The 27,656-nt window shown below is 39.0% G+C and overlaps 1 protein-coding gene across 1 annotated transcript in view; it reads left to right on the top strand.

Annotated features, from left to right (window-relative positions):
- Window positions 1–27,656, top strand: part of CLVS1 (clavesin 1) — a 105,540-nt gene that overhangs the window by 9,265 nt on the left and 68,619 nt on the right. Inside the window, exon 2 of the mRNA XM_065832057.2 lies at window positions 1,569–2,193. Within this exon, the coding sequence (XP_065688129.1) occupies window positions 1,805–2,193 (389 nt within the window). The 5' untranslated portion in view covers window positions 1,569–1,804. The remainder of the gene's footprint in view (window positions 1–1,568; window positions 2,194–27,656) is intronic.

The raw sequence follows: 27,656 nt of genomic DNA, 5'->3' as shown, positions 1-27,656 counted from the left end.
CCCTGCAGGTATCTCCTCTTAACTCCAGCTCCACACTGAATACAGAGAGAGGCTGCTTAACAAACTCTCCTTCGTAACGCCCACAGAGAAGTCTGATGCACATTGCTGGTGAATGAAAAGCTTATCTCCCACCACAATTGTCCTCTAAGCAAATATGCAGAAACTCTCTGTATTAAAGTTTTGGGATCTCATCCTGGGGCTACAGCCATGGCATCTAAAATGTAAACTGACAAAATGGGGAACTTGGACATCCCTTGTACTGACTGACTTCCAGGTCCTGCAATGTTACTTTGAGCAGTCCCCTGAATGAAGAAGTGCTCTGGCTGCTGCTATCCCCTTTGTTTGATATGAGAATGCTGAATGCAGGGGAGTAGCTGAGTGAAATGGTTGTTTTGCTATGAATAATTCATAACTTTCCAAACAGCTTTCTTCAAATACAATAAAGTATGTCTTGCACTGAGGGATTCCCTTTTAATTTTTAAAACCCTTTTTTATTTTTTTTTTTCCAGAAATTAGAAAGAGAGAGAGAGATCAGTTAAGTGGTAGAGATTTTTGTTTGCTTGTCTGTTTTTGTGATGGCTGAAAAATTGGATGGATCTTGATCTTTCTTCACACACATTTCACATTGGAACAGGCCTTGATCTTATTTCACACGAGTGTAACTACACAGGCTTCAATGACAGTTTCTTGCTAATTATGTCACTGAGATGTAAGAGATTCACTCTACCATTTTGTTCATACATAACAGCTTAAGCAGCTTCCCTTCTAACACTTGTAAAAATAAGTTCTAGGTAAAGTACAGGAATGAAAATGAAATTCAGAACTGGGTATTCAGGAAACCTACAAGATACTGAAAAAAATAATTTGGAATAAAATGCATCTCTCCAACTAAAACACCAACTCTGTCAGATTAGATTAATCAAACACTTTATTAATGGGAAGTTTCACATGAAGATGTATTGAGTCTCAATGGAAAATATTTTCAGTGAGCTTTTACCAAGTAGAAAATACCCCTGATGTCAGTGGGGTTTGGGATTTTTTTAAATCAATTTTACAACCAGCTCGGGGGCTAATTCAAGGAAAGTGACAAGCTGATATTACGGGTGATAAAACAAAATCAAACAGTTGTTTTACTTAATCTGATAAGTGTAAATCTTCATAATTAGGAAGCTGAAATGTAGGTCCTCTTATGGGTGGGAAAAAATTACTGTTGTTTTTGTTTTTGTTGTCCTGGTCTTGAAATTATGGGATGCTGGAACTCCCACATTTCTGTAAGACAACTTTGCCAAGTGTATTCCAATAATAAATTGATACAGTTTAGTATTAATCATCAATCAGATTGCCTTTCGGAAAGCTTGAACACATACATTCAGATGCCAATGGCTGCTTTATCCTGTATGCATACATTCTGAAAATGGGTGAAATTATAATTTTGAAATTGTATGACCAGTATCCTCTTAAGTATGAAGCACACAAAGCAATTCTATTGCTATATGAAGTTCAGAAATGCATTCCTGTAAGCTTTATATAGGTATTTAATCTTTCTTTCATATTTACTTTTTCTTTAGTAAATAATGGAATAAACAACACTTTCCTTTGGATGGATTATACCATATGTGAACTGCCTGCTACTCCTTCTGCGAGAATAAGAAAAGCCGTTTGCTTTCATTTGTTCAATATCAGCTTGATAGTAAAAAGCTTCTGAATGGCTCATGCTCACAGCAGACCATCAGTTGAATGGGATTAGCACTTCTCCTACTAAAATATTTGAAGTTAAGGATTTGGAAAAGAAGTTTTTGCAGAGATGACCCATTTACAAGCTGGACTTAGTCCAGAGACTATAGAGAAAGCCCGCCTGGAACTGAATGAAAACCCAGACATTTTGCACCAGGATATCCAGCAAGTCAGGGACATGATCATCACGAGGCCTGACATCGGGTTTTTACGTACAGATGATGCTTTCATCTTGAGGTTTCTCCGAGCCAGAAAGTTTCACCAAACTGAGGCCTTCAGGCTGCTGGCTCAGTACTTCCAGTACCGCCAACTAAACCTGGATATGTTCAAAAACTTCAAGGCTGATGATCCAGGAATCAAACGGGCTCTAACAGATGGATTCCCAGGAGTACTGGAAAATCGCGACCACTGTGGCAGGAAGATTCTTCTGCTTTTTGCAGCCAACTGGGATCAGAGTAGGTAAATGTAGATAGTGTCCTTATCTTTTTTATATACACTCAACTTGCAATAGAATGTTTGTGACCGTACTTGAAGCAGCAAAGCCATTTTTGGTATATTTTGTAACTCTGAGTTCACTAAAACTTTCATCTGACCTGGTCACCTCTCATTCTTCAGACATAACACCATTACAAGATAAAACTATATCAGTGTGTCAAATAAGTAGCTCATGTTTTTCTCCATAAATATTTCCAGTTTTCAGCCAGACAGTGTCTGTTTGCTATAAGTATGTTAACATCTATTACACAATTGCTTCAGTAATATCAAAGGCTAGCCAAACAGGTTGACAGAAAGCAAATGTCTCAAAACATAAAGGAGTTCTCATAGCTCTTCTAGTGCAGAAGGAACTGACCATATTTATTCTGTCTCAGACTTCTTGACAGATTTTTTTTTAACCATTTGGGGAATTACAGCCTGTGTTATGAGAGTTCCACAAACTACATTGCAATTTCTGCACTCTCTGGTTACTGTATGCTTGTTAGTCTGATAAACAGGAGATTCAACCAAAGCGTATTTTCTGTTCAGGTCATTTTTTATGGGATGGTATGAACAAAGTTATCTCCCAGCCATTATTATAAAGTGATGTCCTTAAATGTTAATGTGATTAGTCAGCTTTCACTACCTATTTGAAGTGATACAGAGAAAAGGGGCTAGTCCAGGAATATCATGTTCACATTGTCCTGTTCATCAGAAGTCCTTCCATTTTATTTTCCCTGCCTTCACAGTGAGATGGAGAAATGTAATCAGCTGTAGGATTGCCGTGTGTTCTGCTGATTTTTGGTAAAAATCAGACCAAAGAACAAAATTCAGATTCATGTTTTGAGTATGATAAATTCTGATGAGTTCCAGGTAGGATTTTGTCTTGGCGTGGTGTAAAGTTGTCCATGAAAATGTCTCATCCTTAGGAGTCAATAGATTGGAACTTTGAATTTGTGTTACAGAAACATAGTTGCATCCAGCTCTGGAGCCCTCAGCACAGGAAAGACATGAACCTGTTGGAGACGGTCCAGAGGAGGCCACCAAGATGATCAGAGGGCTGGAGCACCTCTGCTATGAGGACAGGCTGGGAGAGTTGGGGTTGTTCAGCCTGGAGAAGAGAAGGCTCTGGAGAGACCTTATTGCAGCCTTTCAGTACTTAAAAGGGGCTAATAAGAAAGATGGGGACAAACTTTTTAGCAGGGCCTGTTGCAACAGGACAAGGGGTAATGGTTTTGAACTAGAAGAGGGGAGATTCAGGCTAGACATGAGGAAGAAATTTTTCATAATGAGGGTGGTGAAACACTGGCCCACGTTGCCCAGAGAGGTGGTAGATGCCCCATCCCTGGAGACATTCCAGGCCAGGCTGGACAGGGCTCTGAGCAACCTGATCTAGTTGAAGATGTCCCTGCTCATTGTGGGGGGTTGGACTAGATGGCCTTGGAAGGTTCCTTCTGACCCAAACTATTCTGTGATTCTATGATTCTATATACAAAAGTATTTGGTGAAATCCAGAACTGAAGCCAGCGATAAAACTCCTATTGACTACAAAGGGGTCAGCAGTTTTTCTCCCATCTCTCTGAACTGTGAGCTTGCCTTTCCTCCAAGCACAAAACCCTTCCTTTAGCAGTTGGCCTTGAAAGAAAGATGAATGAACAGGTACGTTGAATTAATAGAAAGTATCAGCTTTAGAGGACAGAATGACTGTGGATCTGTTGGTTGCATTAAAGGATTTAGGTATTATATGGAGCCAGCTTTGGCTTTGTGATCCCTCAACAAAATGAATCCTTGTGCTTAACCTCATAGATCAGGTTCTGCTCTGGAAAAACTGAGAGTGCTGTTGTCTAAGGCTCCTGCACTGAGACTTTGACAGATCATTGATTCTTGTTAGATTTTCACTCTTTTTTTTCACAAGTTCTTTAATACGCATCCACATATGTGTATATGTGCATGTGCAAAACCTGAAATGATCCTGGATGCAAGATACCTTGTTTCTGAAAGTGGAATTTTAACCTTCAAAGAAGAAAGGCTGTGGCAAATAGGATAGAATATGCTTTCTTTAGGCTCTTTAGTGAAATTAAAAATCACACAGAAATGCTACCTCTCTTCAGCCACTGAAGCTCAGCTCCTCTATGGATGCAAATGACAAGATGTGTCATTTCTGTGAGCTTTTGTAGCAAAGCAAGTGCTTCAAGGATTTGGATCAGGATTTGTGCTGTAAGTAAATAGAGGAATAATCTCCTTTTTTACTGTCTAAAGGCATCGACAAGAACAAAAGTTGTTAAGGAACAGGAAACAAAGAGTGCAATGTCCTTTTAAGCAGAGTGGAAGCAGGCTATTGACGAGAAGAAATATATATTTAATATATATTTCACAAAAAAACTCCAAACAAACAAGCATTGTGTATATCTTACAAACATATATCTTGAGCAACCTTTCTATAGACATGTCTTCAGTGATGGCAAGATTTTTACAAGCTTACATTTTAGCTGAATGTTAGTGCAATCTATTCACATGATACTGTGACACTGATGTGCAAGAGCTCAGCCTTTAGCATGCCTTTCCTAACTTTAATCTCATTCACAGCTGGCTGTGTCTTCTCTTTCTTTATCATTAAAGTAGAATGATAAGGGATTATTTATAAAGAAGTCATAATTTATAATGGGTTATTTAAAGTCAGGATGGCTATAATCCATAAACTGATTTTCAGTCCAGACATTCTTACCATTTATACTCATGGCAGTATGGTGAGTCTATGGCTTACATGTCAAGGAGTGACAAGCATCTTCATAGCTTTACAATCTTACAAAGATATTGATTTTTAAAAGGAAATTTCATTATTTGTGTAATGTGACTGTTTGGACAAACCAGATCCAATCTAAGGGATTCCTTGTATCAAAGATAAAACTTCAATGTGATCGCTCAGAAATATTTGTAATTTTGGCTTCAGGAATGCAATTGGTAGGTCTAACATCTCTAAAAAACTAGGTTTCTATTTCCAGTCTCAAAGTTTCTAGCTTCAGCTACTGGGTTGTGTTAGTTTAAAGGGACAACAAAACATGACAGCTTCCCATGTTTGTACTTTCATGTCCTGACCTTGTCATCTTTTTATGTACTTCTGAATTCACTGAGGATATGGCACTCTAGGGTAAGTCACTATCAGGCAACAAGAAGACAGTACATTAGCTAATCTAGAGCAGAGCTTCTTGTGTTCACTTTTAACCACAGTGAGTGTAAAACACCTAGCCCTCTTTCTTAGGGCAAAACAACCTTGTGTTGTCCACAAGGTAAAGAACATACTTGTGGGCAGTCAGCACTGCAAACATAACATTATGCAAAGTATTGCACTAGCTTTATGTCTTGCAGTATATTTATGCTGCCAAAGTTTAAATAGATTGAACTTTACTCTCAGAATGAAGGAGGTTTTCCCAGTTGCTAATACTCTTCACCATTTTTTTCTGGACCTTTCCTATCATTTTAACATTCTTGCTAATGTGCAGATGGATGAACTGAACACAAACTTTCAGTTATAAACCATCACATGGTAACACCATATCTTCTGTTCAATAGTTCCCTTCTTTTAGATGTAAGATTATCACTGTTTTCTTAGCTACTCAGTCACATTTTGAGCTCATGTTCAGCTCAAATCTACTTTCAAATCACTGTTTCCTAAAATACAAACACCACTGGTAGATGCGTCATACGTTCTCATCCATAATGTAGTCACAGTCTAGCATGTGATTCATGCTCTTCTGCAGAGCTAAACCTGTCCTCCTCATCAATTATCATTACATGGGTTTTGTGACATCTGAAAAGTTCACTGGAAATAAATTTATTTTTGCTCCCACATCACTGAAAAAGACGGTGATTATTGTTTTGACCAAAACCTCCTTGATGACTAGGAAAAAACCACAAGGAATCATATCTCTTATCTCCAAGTCACTAGCTAAAATGGATCATGAGGCCCAGTTTATACTCATTTTTTAGGCAGGTTTCTTTAGAGATAATGTCACCACTTTTTCTCTGGGTCCTGTGTAGTATATTTTGGATCTGTTAGTTATTATTAATCACAGAAAACTTCAAAGGTATTGAATATGGGAAATTGAACAGATTAGTTCCATGCTGAGGGAGAGGAAAAAAGTTGAGCTATATTACCATATACTAGAGAGTCCATGCAGTGGAAGGACCGTCGCTCTCTTTGATCAGAACTCAGTCCTCAGAGCTGCAAAATAATCCAGCCACAAGGTGTTAACTCCAAAACCTACAAAGGCCTCTCATATACCACTGCTTACAGAGCACCTTATTTTTAAATGGAAATTGTGGAGTAATAACAACAGAGAAGGATGTCAAACTGATCTTTGCGTCATAAAAAATCCCAGTTTGTAAAACAAATACACGCATGCACACAAATGTACAGTTTTGTTGAGGCTTGAATCAGGATTCCACATAAAAACAAATGTGCCATGTGCTGGGTTATGAATACTCCTTCACACACTTTGTTATTTCATAATTCTCACCAAACATAAGTCCTCAGTCCTCTGATGCACCTCTAATGAATCTGAAGCTTTTAAAGAAGTCAGATAAGAATGCCGTTTCAGCTGTTGGATTGAGGAAAGCCTTCACTAACTACCACAGCTGTTCCTAGGTCTGCTACTGCCCTCTAATATATCCTGCTTGTACACCTGGGAGATGGGGTTTGGGTGAACAAGTAATTCACCAGAGGGTGTTCATTAATCTTCCAAGTAAAGATATTTCCTATAAGGTTATTCAGACAGAGTAAAATTTATTTCTGTGTAGACAGCCAGCACAAGGGCTATTTCTAATCATGATCCTCTGTGAACAGGGTCTTGGGGTAGGGGGGCAGAAGGTTGCATGTGGTTTCTTGCAGCAGTATAGTAATTAATTTCTGTCTTCATGTCTGGACTATTGTGTCTTAGAAACTGTCATGTAGCTCCCAAAGTTCTGTAAGTAAATCAGAAGGAAAACAACTACAACTTCTTTTACAACATACGTTCCCAAGTCAACTGCTAGCCATAAATTCTCTTTTATTAACCCAGGAGCCTCAAATGTCAGATACTTACCATTCAGTAGGAAAGCATATTGAGATGACTAAAGGACAAGGAAATGCTCTGACATAATGGCAAATTGACAGCTATAAATATTTTAAAGGATCACGACAAAAAAAAATGATGTCCTTGCTGAGAATGCTCGTAGTGGTGTAATTACAAGGATATTATCATCAACAGATCCTGTTGGTATAAATTAATATGTCCCAAATGCTGATTATTCCGATATATTTCAAGGATGATGTCAGATGCTTAACAGAATATGAAGAAATAAACATCTGTTGAGACTAATTTATAGTCACAGGCAAACTGTGGGAATAACTCAGCCTTATAGCTATTTATTATGAGAGATTGCATCTGAAATATGACCAGCCTGAATACCAGAATGATTTTTACACAGCAAGGCTTTGGGTTTGATTAAAAGATAGTGCATCTGTGTTGGGGGATGCTTACAGTAATGCGGATTGAAGTTGTGGTTCAAGCATTGCATTGACCAATAAATAGCCTATTATAATATTTTATTAAAAATAATTCATATTACATTGTTATATTGCTGAGGAAGTCTGAAATAGTAGTTTAATTCAGGTAGTAGAAGAAGAAAGCAGAATACTCATTTTGGGGAGCAACAGATGTGCAAATTAAATGTTGGACAAAGAAGATGAAAAGGAGCTCTGTCTTGAAATGTTTTCATTTGCTTGGAGGAGGCAACATAATTCAGTTAGTACCATTTAGAATGGAAGCTGAGTTTGGGAAGGCTGTTGTAGTCCATATGAATGACAGAAGGATGACGTACACAAATGACATTCCTGGATAGGGATGAGAAGGGAATCAAAGAAGAGAGAGAAAGAATCTGAAAAAGAGAAGGAAAAACAACAGCTGGGAAAGTTATGAAGCATATGCTGAAGAACAAGACAAGCCTGACTGAAAGGGAAAAAAAACAACATCAAGGAGGGGGAGGGAGGAGGGCAATCAAACACATAGTGAGAGGGAAGAGAAGGTAAATGGATGGTGTGGGGCTGAGGGCTGACTGAAGAGCTGTGAAGGACAGTGCCCGTGGGTGAGACAGGCGATTGCTGGAGCTGGACTGCGGGATAACAAAGGAAAATGAATGGCAGATGGGAAACTGGCTCCGTGCCACATCCCTCCTATGGAGAAAAGAAACCAAATCCCACCCCCAAGCTTTATAAACTGGAGAGAAGGACAGTTGATTAAGAAAAATACACACAATCACATACACACAACAAGCACACACGTACGCACATCCCTTTTCTTCCCAGATTGTCTCAAAAGACCCAAATTTTGTGTGAGGGTTTATGTCTGTGTATCAGAAAAGAGAAACTGCATATAGCTGCGATAGCACTTGTCCCCAGAAAGTGACCCATACTCCTAGGTGGACTGTGCATGTCATTATCTCAGCTGTGTTTTGCTAAAGAACAATATGACAGAGCTATAGCAGCAGAATAGTACGAACCATCCCACTTGGTTGTTTGTCCCTTTGACCCTTGGGAACAGCTGGTAACCATGAATGAATGCTCTTAGGAACAGGAGGTTTTTAATGAGAGACTCAGTAGGGGGACATCAGAATGTTATTGTTTTGTTTTGTTTTGTTTTGTTTTTTGTCAGAGCTTTTCCTAAATATCTAATATTCTGATCAGTTTCTAACTTGCCAATGTAATTAAAAGGAACTAAGGCAAATTCATGCATTGCAGCAGGAACACACTACAAAGAGTCAGGAGAGGAAAAACCCATAATTCTCTGACTACCTATTTAATAGGCTACATGCAGTAGAAGCACAGAAAAGAGTTGAGATTCTGAGCTGGAATTCTTAAATACATTTGAAATCTTTTAATTTTAACAATTTCTTGATATATTATTTCTCCAGGCCATAATCTATTTTAGCCTCTTTCCTATGGACTCCGAGCCTCTGTATCAGCTGCGTTTTACATAAAAATAATCGCTTTTTCACCACATCCCGGTAGCTGATGAGCATCTTTCACTACAAGCACACTCAGCAGCATGATGGATGCTTGAGAACAGCTACCATTAACAGGCTGGGTGATCCCAGAGGTGTTGCAGCGGATAGCATGAATTCGGTCAAGATGCGCATGGTGTGGGAGGTGCTGAGCTCCACTGAAACAGCTGAGCAGCATGTTGGAGCAAATACTGCCCTGCCACCACGGTCACCCTGCTTCAGGGTGCTTGTCTACCCTAGCGAGGTTGAAGGATGAGGGAGACATCAGCTCTCATGTTTGCACTGATGAAAGTGCCCCAACCATGTATCTCTGGGATGGTCTTGGTAATACACGGAAGGAAACAGCAGAAGCACCCGTCTGTCACATGCACCTAAAAACTTAACAGACCAGGCAGAGGTAGAGGACAAGATAAATGATGGAGGAGTAGAGACATTTCAATAAACCAACCTAAAAATTGAATTGTTAAAGCTTTCTCATACAAGACATTTTGCCTCTTTTGTCACGGGCAAGCCAATAAAACAGGTGGAGCATCATAATTAATGTGCCATGACTGGAGAATTGATTCCTAAAAAGAAGAAAATGGAATCACTCCTTGAGGAAGAAGAAATTTTTGTCTTAAATTCTGATTGTACTCTCACAGTTTTTAATTTTAATAAGCACAGCAACCAAAGGAGCAATAAAAAACAACTATCCCTTGCTCCCAGACCTCAATAATCTCAGACCTAGAAACTTCCTGGAGGGTCCATTTGTAGCAGGGGACAGAGGGCAAAGCCAGCCAGTTAGCCTCCTGCTGGGACTATTTCCTATGTAAATGCCTATCTTCTACTCACGCTGAGCAAACTTGCATCAGTAAAGATTAATTTTTAAGGGAAAGGTAAAGTGAAAGGTAATATGCAAATATCTTCTCTGGTGCTTTTTTGTTACAGAAACATGGTATCACTTTTCCATTGCAGACACAGTGGATGGTGCATGTCTGTGCATGCATTAACACATGTGGTACCAGTTATCTTTCATATAGGCAGTATAAATCACAGCACCAAGTAACATTATGATGCTATATGATCAGTACAAATTATTTCAAAAATACACATGGATTATTTATATAATATCCCATAATACACCTTTAGAGGATGTAAATTCAGGATTTGATTGAAACCATAAGATTCCAAGCTATTGTTTTATATAGAAAAAATTAATCCAGAAACATTCTATTTCTTTTAGATATTCTTCTTTGAATTTAACATCAATTAGATATTATAAAATAGAAATCCAAGAGGTGGTGAAAAATAACTCCTTGATGTCTATCAGTGGTGGCAAGTGAAATGACTACCATGTTTTTGAAGTTAAGATATCAATATACATAAGAAGAAATACTTGCTTTTCTGAGGCAAATTAATACGTTTTCTATTTTAACCTTACCAACCTGCTGCGTATCAAATGCCTTGTTAGGGTCCTGTTGCTGTCCACTGTCACAAGAAGGATTTGGGACCAGAGGAACCCTTGGTCTGATCCAGTAGAACCACTCTCATGTATACTTTACAAGACGTGTACTCTCACATATTTCACAAGACATGCAGCTGATGACCCAAATGGGCAAAGAAGGAGCTCAAGCCTTTTTTTTTTTACCTTTTTAGATCAATATGGTTTTCTTCATTAAGTCCCAGCTACAAGCCATCCCCACACCTTCCTTGTTCTTTCCCGCAGATAGTCCTGCGCTCCCTTCCACAAAGCCATAATTTCAGCTCTTCTGGTTTTATATCATGTCAACAGAGGAACTGAATTCCATACATTTAGATATGAATGAATTAATAAAGATGAAAAAAAGAGTGAACAAGCACAAGGTCACTGCCACAGTGTGACCACAGACATGTGCTTCTCTTGCCAGGGCTGAACTTTTCACTTTTTCCTCCCTTCTGGCTTCCTTTCACAGTGAATCAAAGAGATGCCAGTTATGGATATAAAATATGCACAGACCAATCTGCAAAGTATATATGGTGCCTGTACACCTTTGGAGTGCTAGGGTATGTGTAAGAACACAGAATTGCTTTTGTATAGGTATTTCTGACCATGAAAATCCACATCAGAGTGCGATAACCTTATCTAAGGCATCTCCATCTTCTCGTATTATCTTGGGCCTGTGATCCCCTAAGCTGTTCTCTCTTTGTGAGGTTTCTGAATAAGAATGCATTGCCTTGTTTTCCCAGGGATAATCCTACCCGTCTGTTGTGTAAGTATAAAAAGAGAAATGTGATTTATATTGAAAGAGAAAAATCCTGCTTCCAAATGCACCGCAATATTCATTTGAAAACTGAGATTAAAAAAGGAGGAGGAATAAACTCTGACCTAGGGAGAAACAGTAGGAAATCTTTCAATTTCTTAGGTTCTCATTTACATGTAAGCCACTTTAGCTAGCTACTGCAGTATAAATTCATTTTCACTCTGATAAAGCCTTCAGTTCTGTTGAATAAAAGAGCTTTGCAAGTCTGGGGAAAATGACAATTTGTATATGTCATAGCTGCCAATGAATGCCTTTCCTTTTTACAGCATCTTATTATTATTCTCTGCTGAAATGTATACACAGGTACCTGTACATTCACCTGCTTTAACAGAACATTTTATATGATTCATTTAAAAGTAATTCATGATCATTTGGGGGTTTACTTCAAAAGGAGGCATATCAAGTGTAGACTCCGTGTTAAAAGCCATAGAGCCCTGAGAGGCAACAGGCACACCTGCCATTACTGGTTCAGTCATGGCTGACACATTTGGCTCTACCAGGATTTTCTCACCCCTTGTTTTGTTAAATATTCATGGTTAGTTAACAGAGAAAATATTGATTGGGCACAAAAGGGTTTGAGAGTCAGTGATGGACTACAAATGGAATGATACAGTAAGGTGATAGCATTGAGGAAGTAGTGTCTGTGAGCTGTATTACAAGAATGCTTTCTACAGGAAACCAGTAGTTATTTGCCTTTACTCACCTCAGCTGACCTGTAACCAAAGTACTAGCATGAGAGGCAAACCTGAGGTAAGTCTGGAAAAAAATAGTAAAACATGAAGTCTGGAAAATATAACAATGTAATAAAAGTTTAGGACAACAGGAGATGAGATAGGAATCTTCCTATATATAAAAATTTACCTTAATGAAAGGTGATAGTGAAAAGTTTCCAGTTTCTCTGGGGATGGAATTAGAGTATAAAACTAAATTAAGTAATATTAAGTAGAAATAGATTGATGAAAATTAGAAATAATTTTGCAATGATTATGCTTGTTTAGGACCTGAACAGGTAATGGAGGCACTCTGTGGTCTCCTCATCTTTGGACTGCTTACTGAAGAAATCAGAGACAAAGTAGGAGTACTTATGATGATGCATTGCAGGAGATGTATGAGATATTGTCCCGTCACTTCCTACCCTCTGTTTATAGGATTAATTTAGCTTTGTCAAAAGCCATTGAAGAGGATAAACTCAGAAGCTGCTTTAAGCTATCTTGCAACATAAGGACATAAATATAAACTCCTGCTTAATCAACTTAATTTCCTTTTATGAAAAAGTCATCCATCTGATTGACCAAGTGAAGCCAGTAGATGTGGTGGTTTGGGATTTTAGCAAAACTTTTGATACTGCCTCCCACAGTATCCTTCTGGATAAAGTGCCCAGCATGCAGATAGACAAGTCCATAATATGTTGGGTGAACAACTGGCTGTTGGATTGGGCTCAAGGGGTTATAGTAAATGACGTTACCTCAGGCTGATGGTCAGCCACCAGGAGGGTTCCCCAGGGCTCAATTTCAGGGCCAGTGGTCTTCAATGTTTTTATAAATGATCTGGATGCAGGAATTGAATGTACATTAATGAAGTTTGCCAATGATACTAAACTAGGAGGAGACGTGGACTCCTTTGAGGGCAGAGAGGCCTTACAGAGAGATCTGAAAAAAATGAGGGAGCTGAACAATCACCAGTCATATGAAACTGAACAAGAGCAAGTTTAAGGAATTTGATGTGCTGTCTCATTCAACTACACTAGAGCCAGAGAAAGACAGTGAATAGCAAAGGTTATCTTATCATACAATGCAGAGAGGTAACCTACAGGCAATTGTCAAATGTAATAAAATGCAAGCAGTTACATTCACAGCCTTTAAACATAGCTGCACCAAGCTCTTGCCCAGTCAATCCAGACCACAACTGTTGAGTTGGGTGGTTGCTTATCGCACAATGTATTTAAAAGGACATTGCACCAATACTGGTTAGCTTGTACTCACCAGCAATCAAATCAGTTTTTCATGTGAATTTGTCCATTTTTTGCATCAGCCCTAACTCAGGTCCTAGGACACCAGGATGAAAATAATAAAGCAAGGCTTAATCCCTACCCCAGAGAAATTGCAGTCTAAATAGACTAAAGAAGTATTGAGTACCTGCCCTAAATGAAGAAGAGTGTGTCAGGGGTAGCGGGTTCCCTGGGGGCTGGGAATGCTGATGGCTCCCTGGACTGGTGGGACAGGGCCGGGCAGCTTGCAGCTGTCTGCATCCCAGGGCAGGAGTGCATCCCAGGCCTGATGGAGAGTCTCACAGGGACCGAACATGGTCAGATAGTAAATCAGTGACAGAGGGAAGAAATAACTCAGGGTTTCCTACTTGTCACACCAGTGCCTTGAAGAAAAAGTCTTCTTTAACCCTGCTTCCTGAAAAAAATGCAAAAGGAAACGTGAAGCAGATCCCCCCTGACCCACAGACAGACTTCAGTCCTGGTCCAGCTCTTACACTATGGTGGGCTGGGCAAATCCCTTTGTCTACCTTTTCGTGCCCTGAAGAATCTCTACATCTCCTGAAGGTGTGGTGGAAAATAAATCACTTGGCTGCCATCTAAGCCTGGTCAAGTTTATGACTCGCTATAAATGTGTCTACAAATGCATCTTCAACAAAACAATGGTTATTTTGTTATCCTGAAGTACCCAGGGAAATAAGAATTGTTACTATGCTAAGGGTGTATCAAGAAAAGAACCACTTGCCAGGCTGGTGGTGCCAAGCAAGTAAGGAGGGCATGCAAGACATGGATAAAATTAATTTCTGCATGTGGTGAATTGCTCCAGTGTGAACATCAGAGCGTAATAGGAAACAAAGCAAAAGAAAAATGTGGAAATAGTTATGCTGGAAGAAGTCCCCAGCGTCAAGAACAGGTGTGACTTATAGCTCAGCACCTCAAATAGCTGTATCCTCTCAGGAGAGGCTGTGGTTGGGATTAGGGAAGTGGCAGAGTAGAGGTGAAGTACCCCAGCCAGGCAGAGGGGAGGAAGGTGTTCATCAGTGTCCTGCTCACACATGGCCCCACTGTGCCTTGGTCTTCCAGTGCTGTACTATATCATGTAATTTCTTATTTCTGGAGTGAAAAATGGGCTAATTCCTGCCTTCGGTCATGTCGTGGGGCCCTTAATAGAACTACTGCACATGACTAGGTCAGAATAGGTGAACTAAAAGTCTGTTTTCCAACTTTCATGAAATTATGAGTTAGAAGATCACATGGCTGAAGCCAGGGCACTTTCTTATCTAATTTCTTTCCAAAGCTTACATATTAAAGGGTTCACGCATTTCCAAAGAGCAAGAAGACAAAGTTTTTTAGATAACCTCTTATTCCGTTACACATATACTCACATGCACCTAAGCAACCCCAACAGATTAAACTATGGATACAAAATCCAGTAAAAAGACTATTGATACACTTTAAATATTTGCTTAAGTACCTTATGGCTTAATATACTTCTCATGCAGAAATAAAACCAGTGCATTTACTTGACTGTTAAGCACTGTTGATTAATACTAAAATTACAAAATTAAGTCAGCTGAATGCAAAGGAATGGAAACATGAGGAGTTCTGGCAGATCACAAAGAAAAAGCAACACAGAGAGGCTGGAAGTACTCTGCTTTTCGTGTGGTTTTGTGGAGTGAAACTAAACACAAAGTATTGGGATTTGTTTTGCAAAGACTTTATCACTTGTAGTTTTTTTTCTGATATTGCCATAAGGCCTTTTTAGTAAGAGTTTCGGGAAGTCAAAGCATTGGCTGGAATAAAGAGAAGTATTTGCTTTTAAGTAAATGTGTTCTACTGTAGCAAAAAATGTTGTAAGACTGTGCTTAGATCTATAGGAATGGACTCTCACTACCTAATTATCTGCTTTTAATACACTCTCAACTGTGAGAAAAAAACAGAGGAAAAAAAGGATACCCGATGTAGTATTAACAAACTCTACACTTTTAACAAGCCATGCCAGGGTACCAAATTACAGCTTTTATGTATTAAATCTTTCAAAGGCCATATCTTCCCTGTTATAGTGCAAACGTCTTCAGTGCCGTGTCCTGAAAAGTAATCTTTGCTACTTTTAAAAAGACTTCAAGGTGTAGTTATTCCAGTAAACTATAATATGTTCATTAAAACACCCAACCCCTTACTTTCTTAATATCAACCAATTAGATCTCAAGGAAAATGAACTATGACTTTCTCCTTTTATAAAGTTTTTTTTATGCTAGGGAATAGATGAAAACATCAGGTGTTTTGTTGTGAACAAGCTTCTATTAATGACTGCATGCAACTGTTCTTCAGACAACATGAGGAAGTGAAAAACAAGGCATGATTTATTTGTTCGAGACCTTCACATACTGAAGTTTTCCTTCTGGCATTTTTCTCAAGACCTTGTAACTACACTTGCTGTGGTGATGTCTGCTGATCCTTTTTCTGCCTCTTTCTTTGCTGACTTTTGACAGACAGGGCCTCCCTGCTGTCTCTATCTTCATTGAAGTGATCAGTACTGCTTGTGTTTGGAGTAAAAATCCTGGTTGTTTCAGCTAACTGGTTCCAGAGCTGCCTCCTTCAGATAACAATGTGGGGTCTGGCAGGATGTCATTGTGCATTGAGTTCAAAAGCACAAAAATTTTGACTATTATTTTCCGTACTTACTTGTTACATATGTTTCTCCATTAGTAGTAATTTATAATTGAATGAGCAGCGACTTCAGTTAACCAAATTTCTTCAGTAATTCTCTGTATTGACTATGTGAGAATTACTATTATTATTGTGGAAAAAAATGAATTAATTATATAAGCTTCACAATAAAAAGCAATACAAACAAAAATAAAAGAGTATAAAACATGAAATCATCAATGCACAGTTTTCAGTCCTTTAGGAAACCTAAAACAACCCTTTCCCCCAGAAACAACAAACCCTGAAACAGTGGTTGCCAGAAGGCAGAGATTAAATATCCACACATATAAGTATACTCTACTCTAGACAGGTTAGAGTGATTTAGGAAGTTGCTGATAACTTGTGTGATAATAAATTCAGGAAACTTTTCTTTCAGAATTCCTAACATTGCAATTCACATGAAATAGAGTTTTCAACTCAACTGAATTGTAATAATTTATAAATCACTTAAATTGTTTTTCACTGGCAATTCCTGAGAAAATTCGATGATCTGCCAAAATAATAACATAGCATTAATATTCCAAAGCAAGGGCCACACTGCACCTGCAACACTAATCTGTACCCTGTTGGGAATTGACATGTACTAAAAAATTGTATTGGCTTCAGAGGAATGGAGGAAAGCAGGCCCGCTTCCTTTCACCATTACTATGAATTCAATACAAGGCTCAAGGATCCTATTTCTGCCTTCTTTGGGATCTCAGCTTAAGCAGTTACTACATACCATTGCTGTCAACATGACAAGGAAGATATATCCCATCCCATCCAGGAAAAAGCCTTAGTGGTGCTAGATAATGAAATTACTAATCTTAGTTAAAAGGCAGAGTTTATTACAGAAATATAGGGTTTCAAATCCTGACAATGAAATACAAATAAAGTATTGATTAAATGCTTCAGGTAGATTGGCTGGGGTTTTTTTGTTTTGTTTTGTTTTGATTGTTGTTGTGGTTTTGGTTTTGATTTTTAAATAGGAAAATTAAGTACTGAGCCACTGCATTCACAGAAAATGAAGTACACAAAAATTATGAAGTACTGGCCTTGCAATTTAAAATATGTTTAGTTTTTCCTTGGGTGATTATTGCATAAGAAATCATACTCAAACATTTATTATAGCCTATTTTGTCCACTGATACTACACAGGGGACATTTTGAGAACAACTGTAATGCTGACTTTTTCTAATTTTCAGTTTGCAACCTACATTTTAGTATTTTTGTTCCATAATTACTTCATCTGTTTTGAGAAAGTCAGTCAAATACTATCATATTTCTAAATGGGCTGCCTATAGAAGAAAATCCAACCCTGGTTCCCAAGGTTTCTCTTACAGTGTGTTATGATTCTGACTGAGGGTGCCTTCCATACCTTTGTTTACTACTAGCTACTTATAAAATTAATTTGTTTATCAGTCTTTGGTTGATTGACATATTGAGGAGTCATGTGTCAGTGGAATCCAGCTCTCCCAAAAGCAACTTCTGTCAGTGGTTTTCCACACAGGAGGTCTGACACCTAATGAAGTCTGAGACAAACCTGGAAAATGTGAGCAAGAAGACATACCTTTTTCTAATTCCACTGGTAACATTTTACCAGACTCCTCATAGTTGGTTGGATTATATAATGTTGGTTTTTTTTTTTCTCATTAAGGATTCCGTAAAGTCTACAGATATCTCTCGTATATACTTTTAATGGATTTCTGGGGAAAAAAATCTGCTTTATTTGGGGGAATGGGTGTTGCTATTCATTTCTTCACTTCCTTCAACAGTGTTGCGTGAAATATGATCGACTTAGAAGTGGATAGGGTGAAAACTGCTTATTTTTCTTGAGCATTCTTGAGCACAGCATATCCTTTTCAGCATAACTGGGCAAAGCAGTTTCTTTGTGGCTGGCAGCATCATGATCCCATATGCTTTTAACCATCTTCTCTATTTCATAAATATACACAGGTTCACTAGGTTCATTTTTTTTTTCCTGGTCCTTCTCCCCTGCTTATTTGAATCATTATAGCAAATTTTCTTCATCATTATTGCTGAAGAGATCTGCAGTTGATTTTCATAGACTACTGTCTTATGAATCTTCATAGCATCTGTTTTGAGTTCTCTAGTGATCATTTCTACATCAATAATATCAAGTTCCTCCATCTTGTCAGCTATATCAAAGTTGCCTATTTTTTCAGTATGAAACCTCTTTGATATATAATGCTTGACACATCTTTTCCTTTGCTTGTAAGAAAGGGTTAGAATATTTTCATGTTTGTCTTTTATTGGCCCTGAAGGTTTCCAACTAAAATAATTTATAACCCTTTTTATGATTGGCATCACTTTTGTACATCTTTTTATCATCTATCACTTTCACTGCCCAGACTCAAGTACAGGCAAAAGCACAGGTATATGCTTATTTGACTGATTTAATAGCCATTTTAGGTATTTACTAAGACTTACTTGCATTTCTATTTTTTGCCACTTCTTTTTCTCATATCTTGATAACCTCTTTTCCAATATCCCTGAGAGGTTCAGCTTTGACTATTTGCCTTTGGTGATTGACCTTGGCTGGATACCAGGTGCCCACAAAAGCTGCCCTATTACTCCCCTCCTCTGCAGGATGGGAGAGCAAGGAAATAAGATGGAAAAAACTTGTGAATCAAGATAAGGGCAATTTAATAAAGCGAAAGCAAAGGTCACATGTGGAAGTAAAATAAAACAAAAGATTTTTGTTTCTGCTTCCCATCAGCAGGGAACGTCCAGCCACTTTCTGGAAAGTAGGGTTTCAATATGCATTATGGTTGCTCCAGAAGACAAATGTCATAATGACAAATGCCCACCCACCCCTCCTTTTTTTTTTTTTAGCTTTTATTGCTGAGCAGGCATCATGTGGCATGGAATATTCCTTTAGTCAGTTTGGGTCAGCTGTCCCAACTGCATCCCTTCACAAGATCTTGCTCGCTCCCAGCGAGCACTGGGGGAGAGGGGGAATGTTGGAGAGGCAGCCTTGATGCTGTGCGAGCACTGCTGAGCAGCAGCCGAAACACTGGTGTGTTATCAACACCTTTCTAGCTACCGATACAAAGCACAGCAGTGTGAGGGCTGCTGCGGGGAAGATTAACTCCATCTCAGACAGACGCAAAACCGGTAGTGACATCCCACATGGCTTCATCAGACTCTTCTTGCTGTTCTAGCAAAACCCTAATATGGTCTCCAACAGACAGGCATAGGGACCAATGAGCTTCTCCAAGCTTTTCAAAAGCATGATCATTTTTATATCTTCATCTATATTCTGGCAGTTAAAATGCCACTTTTGCTGGAGAGAAGTTGTAAGTCTAGAGACTGTGATATTTCTGATTGCTTTCTTTGCAAATTATTTCTTTGCTTTCTTTGGTGGCATTGCTGCTCACTGTCCATACCTTCTCTGCTTTACTCTTTCATTCCTCCTGAAAGAAATAAAATGTGGTCTCTCTGGTTCTCCATTATACTATCTGGTGATATCAAACCCACTTTATAAGTCTTTATGTGGAGATATACATTACTACCACAGGATGGTCTTACCAATGAAGATACACAGGCCGCTTTCCACCATCTTCATGGGAACTATTTCCAGTCATGCCACTGCTGCAGGGTCTGCAGCAGTTTGTCTCTGTGTGTAAATTAATTTCACACAAGCCAAGGAAGATGTCACACTGACTTAATAAAGTCCACTAGGATCTTGTATTTTTCATTTTCTTCTTTGTGTTACACTTCTGTTAAGGACATAATACTGCACAGCTGTCACCTTCACAGTCTCAGTTTACTGTGGCTTTTCACCACAAGTGCCTTAGTTCTGATCTTCCGGCTGGATAGATCATGATTTCTTGAACCTGATGCAATCTGCTTCTGACCATCTGGCCTCACGTGATTTTCCAGTTTTCCTATGATTTGTTGTGATTTTTTTCAGCCTGTAGAATCAAATGTACCTTCCATGTTATCATTCTCCCCAGCAGTAGTATTCTTTTGGCAGAGTAGGTGAGGTAAGTAGTGATGTGATAAAAAAGTAAATGGAAAGTTGTGTAGGTTAGTGAAGATTAGCAAAAATTGTGGAAAACTCTAGAATGACCTAGAAAAGCAGCATTTATTATGCAAAGAAGTCGAAGTGCACTGCCAGAACATGCTGGATTTTAATATGTGGCCACATCTTGTATGCAGGTCCTTTATCCTCTCTTAACTCTATCCAGTTTCTTCTGGGTTTTCAATTACTTTTAACCTTTTAAGAAAAACATCAGGTCATTATGGACAGCACAATTAAGAAGTGTAGTTATTGTGCAATGTTGGTCAGAAAAGTTAATTAGATGTTAGGCTGCATTAAAAATGAGATGGAGAATAAATAGGAAAAGATAACATATTCTTTCATGTATGCTAATATTCCAAATTCACCTTGAATACTGAATTCATTTTACATTGTATTATTTGAAAGAGAAGGGGATGTAAAAAAATATAACTGTCCAAAAGTAAAAGAGCAATGAAGGGAATTCATCAATATTCTGAAAAAGTGAGGTAATTGCATCAGAAGGGAGCAAAAAGTCCAGGGCTATTTCAAATAGATGGTGAAAATGCAGCAGAGTTATAGCTAGAGGAGATACAGTGAATCATATAGAGAAAATATACAAGCAGGCAGACTGAACTGGTGATGCCGTTTGTACCTTCTTCTAATAACAGAACAAAGGACCTGTATAATTGCTTTCTGTGATTAAACAGTAGCTTTGTAATGTTCATAAGAAAATCCTTTCCCTTTCTGTAATGGAAAACTTACTTATGGAATGCAATGATGCAAGAAATTGAGCAAATAGCTTAGTGTGATGTAAGGACGGATTGCATTGCCAAGAGGGAATGAGAAAAGACTATACAATCACACAGAATAGAATAAAACAACAGAGGTCATCAATCCTAATGCTGCTAACCATAAGCCATTCATGTACCAGCATTCATTTTGTTCATTATTAGTACAGCTGTGCTTTGATGGAACAGTATCGGTGAGGTCATGATAGATTAAAAACTACGTCTTAAACAGTATCCTGAGCTGTGACCATCAATCTGTTCCCACATGCCACTAACAGTGGAGACCACTAACCTGAAACCACCACAGACTCCATGACCATCCTCATGCTAGAACGTGCTCTTTGCCCATCTTCCCCATGCTCCTCTCATGGGACTTTTTATTTGAGAGTATCCAGGCAAATTACTGCAGTGGCTGTGTAATATTGATTTATTGATTGCATTTAGGGGTTGTACTGTAGGACTTCTAGTAATTTCCACACTATCATAACACATTGCTTGTGATTGTCACTTATTCCTTCTCAACAGAGAAATTTGCACAGTGTGCAAGCATGACATTTCTCTGGGTACTAAAAAGGGAAGAAAACCATCAGTGTGTAGCTCAGAAATACTGCCTCCTGAAGGAATAAAACAAATCCACAGCTAGAGGAACAGTCATGTTGCACCTGAGATTTGGTTCTGGCCTTTCCTTTCAGCAGTGGGCTGCAAAGCAGAGCTGCACGCTGTTCCTGGGAGGCTTCACCTTGTGTGATGCTGAGGGCTCTGCATGGAGCCCAGCTGAACCTTCAGCCCAATGCTAGCCACCCTGCTGCACCCAAGTGGACTCCTCGTGTGTCTCATGGGCTTGTGCTGGGCCAGGTTGCAATTGATTGCCAGCTCCATTTGGGATCAAGTTTCTGGAGAGTTCAGGGAGGGATTCTTTGAGCTCTCAGGAGCTTTATCTTGGACTGATTCCCTGCTAGATGGTGTAATGTGTCCCTGAGCTGAGGCAAAAGGAAGATCACATGTCACCTTCCCGCTCCCGTGGGTAGGTCTCAGATGGAAGCTGGTCCCACCAGGTGCCCAAAGATCACCCCCCACCTGCACTTGCCCTCCCCAAGCACAGAGGCTGTGAAGGTCCCTGTTTTCCAGCCAAATTACATATAAGAAAGGCTTCTTGCACGTTCAACATCAGGGACAAAGTATTCATTTGATAAGGGTGCCCACAATATGAATGAGTGTATGTAGGAGGAGATTCCTAACACAGACTTGAATGTGGAGCATGTAATTCAAGGACTATTGGTTGCTATGGAGTTCAATTGAAGTGGAAAGTAACAGCAAAAAACCTCATAATACTTATATATAGAAGAACCTCAAGCAAAAACATAGCATGAGGAATATTTTTGTATCTTTAAGAAAGCCACTGAGAGGCAATTTTTGCATGTTAAAAGAATAAACCAATGTAGTTTCTTTCTGCAGGCTGGTACATCTCTCCCCTACTGGCAATGACAGAGGCTTTCAGCTCACTCCAAGCAGGAATACAAAGCCAGCCAGATACCTGTGGGGGACTGACCTCCATTCAGTTATAAGCTAAGCAGTGGATTTCTGATCTTGTTGAATACAGTCAGGTCTCAGCTTAGTCTGTTTTATTATTTGTACCCAGTGCTCTGTTGGACTATTTCCAAAAAAAAAAAATCAGTACACTTATCTACCATTCTGTTATCCTGGATGTAAAGTTACTTTGGAATTCTATTTATAGACTTGCACAGATGCTGCAGAGAAAATCTTGCTGTTTTTTCATTACAAAACAGGAATGATGCCTGTCTGAACCTGACATACTGGAACAGCCAAATGTAGCTACACTGGATGTGACAGAAGAATAATTTGGAGCTATGATATTGATTTAATGCAACCTATGTTTTACTCAGTAGGAGTTTTATCTGCATATGTTGTTTCTACAGGGAATTTAAAAATAAATAAATAAATCTGTAACTTAAGCATGACAAGGAAAGAGTTGGTACCCTGCAAAACAGGAAAGAAAACTCAGATTGTTGTATAAGAATTTATCCAGTTTGTGTGCTAGTGAATGATTCATATTTTTGCAGCTAACAAGTTTAAATAGTTTTGAATTGTTCTACAAAGAAAGTTACCCACGGCTGGTCAAAATATTTGTTGTGAACATTTTCTGTGAATGCAACCCATTTTCTATGTGAATCGTAGACAAGCCTTGCTAATTTCTAAGCACATATGCACTATTCAGACCTCAGACAGATGAGACAAACAACCTCTTTTCAGTGTGTGAGTCAGCTGTGAGGTCCCTTTTTGACTGCTCATCTTCTCTGATGCAGGATGAGTCAAGTGAGCCACCATGGTTTTTTTCACAATTCTTTGTTTTCCTGTTATTCTTCCTGGTTATTCTTCAGCCAAAGGCTGCCTGGCATTGCTCGGCATTCATATGAGGGGCTTTCCTCACCATAAGGTCATAGAATGTGAAGATCAGATCTTGCAGTGGTTGGACTGACTCCCATTACCCTTACCTCATGAGCAGGAAAGAAAATTTAATCTACTGAAATAAATGACTCAGTATGACCTATGAATACGTGTTCAAAACTCGATGCTGACTGGATTCCAGGGGCTTTTCCATTAACACTGTTCCTTGGCTGCATGTGGGAGCAATTAAAAATGTTCCTTGCGGGGTTCTCGCTCCTTCACCAGTGTCGTTCTGCTTGTTGTTAACGTCTCCCTTTCTAAGCCTTTTCTTACAGCTTCTTCAGCTTTGAGTAGCTCGAATAATTTGGGCCAACCTGAACATGTTTTTCTGGTCTTTCTTCTTTCTGCTTCTTCTTCTGCATGTTACTCCCAATGGGAATCCTTGCAGGGCAGTGCCAGCTCTCCCCCTGTTAGAAGCTAAGCGTGGGTTTCTGCTCTCTGTTGATGATTTACTGTGTGAGGAGGGAAAAAGCAAGATGTGGCCTCCTACCTGATTTGTATCTATGTCATGTTTACAGCTTGCTAAATGTTATTCAGCCTTGGCCATAGCTTTTTTGTGAGATGTACTGTACTTTCTTCTGGTCTAAGGTGTTCAAACAGACTCAGTGAAACTATATTTATATTTCTCAGTCTTTTGTTAGCTTATATTAAATATGATGGTATTGTAAGTTCACTTCTTTGTTACATTTAAAAGGTGATAAAATCATTGATTTTGTATCCTGAGCTGTCTTTTAACAAGTAGAGAAATCCCTCTAATCTGCATTTGCATTTAACTAAGCCACCTTTTAAGTATTACAGGAGAGAGGCTCTTACCACATACTAACTCAGGGATGTTAAACTGAGTGGTCTGCGACTGCCAAGATAATGACACTGGTCCAAACTTTGTTAGCCTGCTGCCTTGCAGGACAGTTAGGATTTTTGGTGACATCTTGTTTTTGATACTACCAGACAATCTTAATGGCTTCAGCTGTCAGTACTTCTGCACATTCATACTTCTAACTGTCTGAGTAATCCAGTTCACTGGCATGCCTAAACGAGAGCCTGTGCTTAACTGTTCAGAGACAGCAATGTCAAAAGCCTTTACTGATGCGATCTTCTCCAAAATGTATCACTTTCTTGCAGCGTATCTTATTTGACCCCTTATTTTCCAACAGTGCCTCAGCTTTATTATCCTTGTGTCTCTTCAAAATGACTGGTGGCAGAGACATGCAAATAGACCATTTAATTTCCCTGCAATGTCTCTATCCCCTTAAATTGTTCCCATTGCACCCTGGTACTCCACTGAGCCTTTTGATTCTCCCACATCCTGCTTACGCCTCTTATAATTAAGTAATTTCTTCTTATTTATTTTCATGTTATGCCTTTGGCTAATCTCCTCATCAAATCCCTCAGCTAAACGGTCTTCATTTTTGTTTTACCTTATTGTTCCTTACCACTAGCTTCTGTTAGGCTAACTTTCCATTTTCCAAAGGATATTTGGAGAGCCTTTTTTGTGGTACCTTTCCATTCAGCCAAGGCAGATGATAGGCACTCTGCCTCCTCCTTCTTGTGTTTCTGGGCCTTGTGCAAATCTTTTGTAACTCATTAGTGGCTCACTTCAGTAGGCTCCATGCTGAATCCTTACAGCATCTTACACATTTCCCGTTGTATAATAGTAATTTATTTCACATTTTTCTTTGTGAGGGGTTTAAACTGGTGTAGAGGGGAGTTGGAGGAGGGCAGGGAACATTAAGCAAAGGAACAAAAGAGATGGACTAATAGAAAGTGGTTCTGTGTTCATGCATAGAATATTGTTTGGATGCAAATCAGTCACACAGCTGAATGATTTGTCTCAAAGCTTCAAGATTAGGGAGCAGAGCACTTCAGCCTCAAGTGGCACTCTCTCTGATTTCTCTCCACACCCTGCATTCACAAAACAATGTGCCTGCAAAGAGCCCACCTGGAGGACTTGTGCACTGCTTACATGTCTCCTTGTACTTGTCTGAAAAACGTCTTTGTGTTCCCTTGGAGTTATTTCCTACACCATGACTCAAAACTGCAAATACATAGAGGTGGGGAGGGATCTGGACAGGGGACAACCAGATTAGTTACACACTATAAAATCTGGGTGCCTTATCTCCAAGACAAATAATTTCTGTGGGAAGTACAGGTGAGAAATTGCTTGATAACCTGGTAGTTTATATAGACACCTAAACAAAGATTGGAATTCCTAAGGATAGGGTCTGAGAGGAAGGGTTTGCTCAGTGAAATGTAATATTTAATTGTAATTTAGAGTTTCAGTGATTATAGGAGATGCCTTATATACACCATTTCCATACAGCTGTACTGAATCATTACACAGCCTTTAAAAGCACCGGAGGTAGCAGGATCAATAATATGAGTTTGCATCTTCTATTAAGAAAACTTATTCCCAAAAATAAAGGATGAAAACTTTCTGATCATAATGTAACCTTATTTTCACATCTTCATTAATAGTAAGTTTTCAGTTCATTTTAAGATTTGCAAATATGGGGTTAAATCCATCTTTCTCAGTCTAGCCAGAAAGCCCATCTATGAATGATGATGCCATTCTGTGTTGACACTGACCAGAGAGCAGAGAAGGCTGGTATGTGTCTGAGGACACTTTTGGAGACACTGCACATCTCAGACCTTCCATGGCACAGTTCTTACGGAAGGCTGATCCTCTTGAATAGGGGTGCTAGGGTAGACCAATGTAGGTATATAGTAAGTAGATCTGGTCTAGGGGTGCAATTGCCTTTTTCATCACTGAAAATGTAGTAATTTCATGTTGCTGTAGTCACCCGTTTCAGCTGGGCAGTGGGTAGTATATTAATATCACAGTTTTTTGAAATAAATTTAGACTGAAAATAAATACCAGTTGCCAATCCAATCGGTATGCCTTCACCTTACGTTGCTAAGGAAAGTACTCCTTCCATTTGTCTGTTTAACACAGCTTCCCCATACGATTTGGAAAGGTCAAGGTTGCCCTGTTGCTGCAAATGAGGGAGGGCTAGTTTGTTACCCACCAGCAACAAAGTTAAACATCTTTAAGCTCTGTGTCTTGTGAGTTGCCTCAGCAATTATACTTCAGGGAAGCTTCTAATTTAGGCAGAGACACGCAGTGCAGAAACAGCTTTTTCAAGGGACCGTGTCTTCAGAGCAAGGAAAGTGCATTTCCACTCAAAACCTGCTGAGAGAAAAGAGAAAGAATAAGAAAACATTTCAGCATTTACTTCTAAGAGAAATTTATCATGTGTTGCTGCCTTTCAGGAGCAGAGGTCTTGATTGTAGAACAGTTTGTTTTGACTGCACATAGGTTTTTTCTCTCAGGCAGAATTTGAAACAACACTCTTCTAGGCTTAGATGACTTGTTTTAAATCGAAGAAAATGGCAGAAAAGGATTAAATTAAAATCTCTGCAGCAGAACATTGTGTAATAGACTTCAGGCTTCATCAAAATTTGAAAATTATACAGAGGTAAAGCAGACTGCAATAACAGTACGTTACAACTTCATTTTACAAAAGTTCAAGCTGTACTTTCAGAATCTTTCCTTGTTTGTTGCTCACTAAAATAATCTGTTATTGGTAGATCACCTTAGTGGGAAAGACAGCTGATGAGATGGCCTGATTCACCTTACTCAGGTATAAATATGGAATAAGTCATTGAAGTATCTAACTCCCACTTTTGTAAAATGCATAAGATGGAATTAGAGAGAGGCCCAGGCTTCTCAGTACAGACTTTCACATTAAAGAAAACATTTAAACATTTTCTTCTGTCACTTGCTATCTCCTTCAGGGCCCCCAAGGTTTCTAATTATTTTGCCAGAGCTGAGGGAAGCCTTGCAGCTAGCCTATTGGTAGCTGGTAATTAATAAAGAGTTCCTATTTTGAGAGGATGCAGCTATTTTCTATGTTGCATTTGGTTCACTGAAATAAGGCAACAGTCAGACTTCATTGTGCAAAGCCTTGGATAATTCCCTCCACTCCAGCAGGAAGCCAGGGGCCCTAGTTGTAACCATACTATTTGTATTAATATCATAGAGATTTATTTCCTTTTCTGATTTTCCTCTTTATAATAGGCAGAAAAGAAGGGAGAAAAATAGCACCGTATATCCAAAGGAGCAGGGATTTAAACTGATAGACTAAATGTGTTTCACTTCACCACAGAGTGATATTTTC

The sequence above is a fragment of the Patagioenas fasciata genome, chromosome 2 (genome assembly GCF_037038585.1).
Source record: "Patagioenas fasciata isolate bPatFas1 chromosome 2, bPatFas1.hap1, whole genome shotgun sequence".
In the NCBI taxonomy this organism is placed as follows: domain Eukaryota; kingdom Metazoa; phylum Chordata; class Aves; order Columbiformes; family Columbidae; genus Patagioenas; species Patagioenas fasciata.
Note: the sequence above shows the minus strand (reverse complement) of the source record. Positions and strands in the feature narration are given on the sequence as shown.